This window comes from Notothenia coriiceps, unplaced genomic scaffold, assembly GCF_000735185.1.
Source record: "Notothenia coriiceps isolate Sejong01 unplaced genomic scaffold, NC01 NC01_scaffold00035441, whole genome shotgun sequence".
Taxonomy (NCBI): Eukaryota; Metazoa; Chordata; class Actinopteri; order Perciformes; family Nototheniidae; genus Notothenia; species Notothenia coriiceps.
Genome location: NW_011368142.1, coordinates 76,436 through 79,458, shown reverse-complemented (window position 1 = coordinate 79,458; position 3,023 = coordinate 76,436). Strand labels below are relative to the sequence as shown.

Here is a 3,023-nt window from a genome sequence, read left to right as displayed (position 1 = left end):
CAGTCCTACATACTTTAGCACCTGTTGATCTATCAGTTCAGCCACAGTTTGTACAACAGTTACAGAGATGGTAAAACCTTAGGATTATAAATACACACAAGACAAATACCTGCACACTTCCACAATAATTTACAGAAGTGTTTGGTGTCCATTAAATTCACGTTACCTTAGAAATAGGGCAGGAACATGTTGGGGAAGAAGCACCATTTGAGTCTTCGTGGATTTATTAGTGGGACATATCGCCGCCACGTGGTCGGTGTAAGGTAGTTCGATCGGTTGCTCTGAGCTGGATTGATTGTGCCTGTTTTCACAATAAAACACAATAACAACACGGTGTAAAGATGGCAGCGATGGCACCAGCGTTACGGGTGTGCAGAGGAATACTAAAAGAACTGCGTGCCTCCATAGGACCGACCTATAATAAGTCTCTGGCTTACAACTATGTCATGGACCAGTTCCGTAAGAATAAGGCGAGTTTCACACCAGTTGTGTTTAAGCTAAAGTTAGCAAACTGTCATCCCAAACAGCATGGCTAACGTGAGCTAACGTGATAACTCTGTAATCACTGTTTTACTTGCTAGTTTAAAATGATATAATGGGTTTTAATAGTGCACAATAGTAGGAATAGAGCATATTAAACTGAATATGATTGTGGGGCTTTGTTATTGCCTTTTTTAATCATATTTGACAGTTAACAGTTCACCACAAGGTTACTGTAGGACATGCTAACATTAACTAGCAGCTAACTAGCATTAGCATAGCTCAGTATTAATACACAGGTGATAAAACTTCCTGATAGTTATTAAGCTTAATAAATGAGTTCCTACGCAGCCTTTTGCATAGGATTAATAAGCCATTCATTGTGTCAATTATTGTAGTTTATTTACGTTTGTATACTTTACATTTTAACAGCAATACATTAAATGATATTTAAGATTTAATCATTTCAAGTTATCTTTTTGGTTATCAAGGATGTTGTGTTAATCCGCGGGGTTAAATAGATCCTTGTTAAAGCGTTTTTATCAGTTATTAGCAATGGATTTGTTTAGTCCTTCTTGCATGACCACATTGCAATTACAATAAGGAATTGAACTATATATGTATTAATTGTAATTCATATGTAGAAGTAGAACTACTCTCCAATTAACTAATCTGTCCTCATGTGTATCTTAGTGTTTGTCCTCCCACTTGGTTTTCGTTTCTCACCCAAAACACAGTCGAGCTGCTATTTCATATTAAATGTTGGTGTGTTTTTTTTAGCATATATTGGCTTAAAGCTTGTATTATTAATGCTTGGCAGACCATGTCTCACCAGGCTGGTCGAAAACATGTTCAGTCACTGGAGCAAAATAGCTTGGAGCAACTCTTGCTTGTCACTGTGTATTTGTCCAAGCCCCTAAAACACCCCCAGGCATTTTAATGTATATGTTAATGTCTATAGTGCCTGTCACCAAATGCTCGGTGTCAATGTATGGTAGATGAAGGAAGAAAACATGGTGGCAGGAGAGCTTGCAATGTTTATAGGCGAGTTAGTTTATGTTACATAGTCTGGAGACATGCAAACTCCATGTTGCCCACCAGCTAGACCGTATGGCTTTTTCTACATAACCTTGATTTCATTTTCTCTATAGAGTGGTTCAGGCCGAACTAATAACATCCTATAGGCTCACCCCACTAAAAGCAGGGGGAGTTTTCTATTTGATTTAGGAATATTGTAGAAAACAATTTGTGTTCAACAGGATATTCTCAACATATTAACACCACTTTAGGATTTTTGAAGCTTAAATGCCCAGAACTAAATATCTAGCATTAGGTTATAAAGGAACTTCATCACGGTCACATGACTTCATGTCACCTCCGCTAAGCTAAAGGCGGCTAATGTTCAGCGTGATGATGTTAAGTAGTCTCATTTAGACACTTTTGAAACCACTGTTTTTATGACGCGTATAAGCTTAAAATGTTCACCAGTGGGGGATTTTAAGTCTTAAAAAAATATGAAGCTTGTGTAAACAGACCTTATTTGAGGCCTCTTACCAAAAACACATTCAGAAAACCTTTGATTCAAGACGGGGAACCGGAGGGGCTAAAATGCTAACTCATTCCCAGGTGTAAGGACATTCCCACACCACTCTATTGCAAACCTGTGTATGTTTCTATGTATGCTACCATCTTCATTTGATCTTCACTAACATTTCCCTTCTCTCTCCCCCCCCTCTCACAGATAACAGGTGAAAGGTACTGCCGGGCCCAGCAGGAGGCGCACCACGACTCCAACACCTACCTGTGTCTGCTCGGCTCCACCAGGACTCACCTGGCTCTGCACAAACTGTACCACGTGAAGGGCGAATGCAGCCAGGAGTCAGCAGCTGCCATGGTGGGGCTCAGGCTGCCCACACAGCCGGGGGGGAAAGGCTGGGAGAAGTGAGGACAGCGGGAGAAAATCCTTGAGATCTCAGCTTTGGTCGTTTGCAATTCACCACATGAAAAGCAATCTGTAAAGGGATAACTGTTTGGATAGCAGACGGTGCCATCATGGACTGCTTTGAGGCCATTTCACTTATTCCTGTTGTGTTGTTCTACCAATATGAGTAACATTTGAGTATTTGAAGCGACTGTGAAATATGTTATGATTAAAAATCTGTTTAGTTGTCACCTGCTTTTGTTGGTGTTTCGGCAACCGTTTCAAACATACTCTTTTTTTTCATTCATCTGTCACATTAAATAATATAAATATTAGTCAATGTTTCTGAGTTATTTAAAAAAACATGGCCACAGATTATCTAGAATACATTTTATTGAGTTGTTCTATTTCAATACATTTTCACTTTGGCTTTCAAGAATGATTTCATACTTTCTTATAACTAAGCAGGTATTCTTCTTCTTCGAGTCTCTAGCAATCTCAGATGTCGTTCTGCCAGTATCGGGCACAGGCCACAGCTGATGGGGTAGGTTGTGCCAGGTCTTCTGGACTGCACCGGGGGGCATTGGCACATTCCAGTAGGTGGGACATTGTCTGCACTGAT

General features: G+C 40.0%; 1 protein-coding gene across 1 annotated transcript; it reads left to right on the top strand.

Moving 5' to 3' along the window:
• Positions 1-291: 291 nt before the first annotated feature.
• fmc1 (formation of mitochondrial complex V assembly factor 1 homolog) lies at positions 292-2,736 on the top strand. Its single transcript, XM_010791366.1, has 2 exons — positions 292-470; positions 2,222-2,736. The coding sequence occupies exons 1-2, from the start codon at positions 342-344 to the stop codon at positions 2,423-2,425; spliced, it is 333 nt and encodes a 110-aa protein (XP_010789668.1). The 5' UTR covers positions 292-341; the 3' UTR covers positions 2,426-2,736.
• The last annotated feature ends 287 nt before the right edge of the window (positions 2,737-3,023 follow it).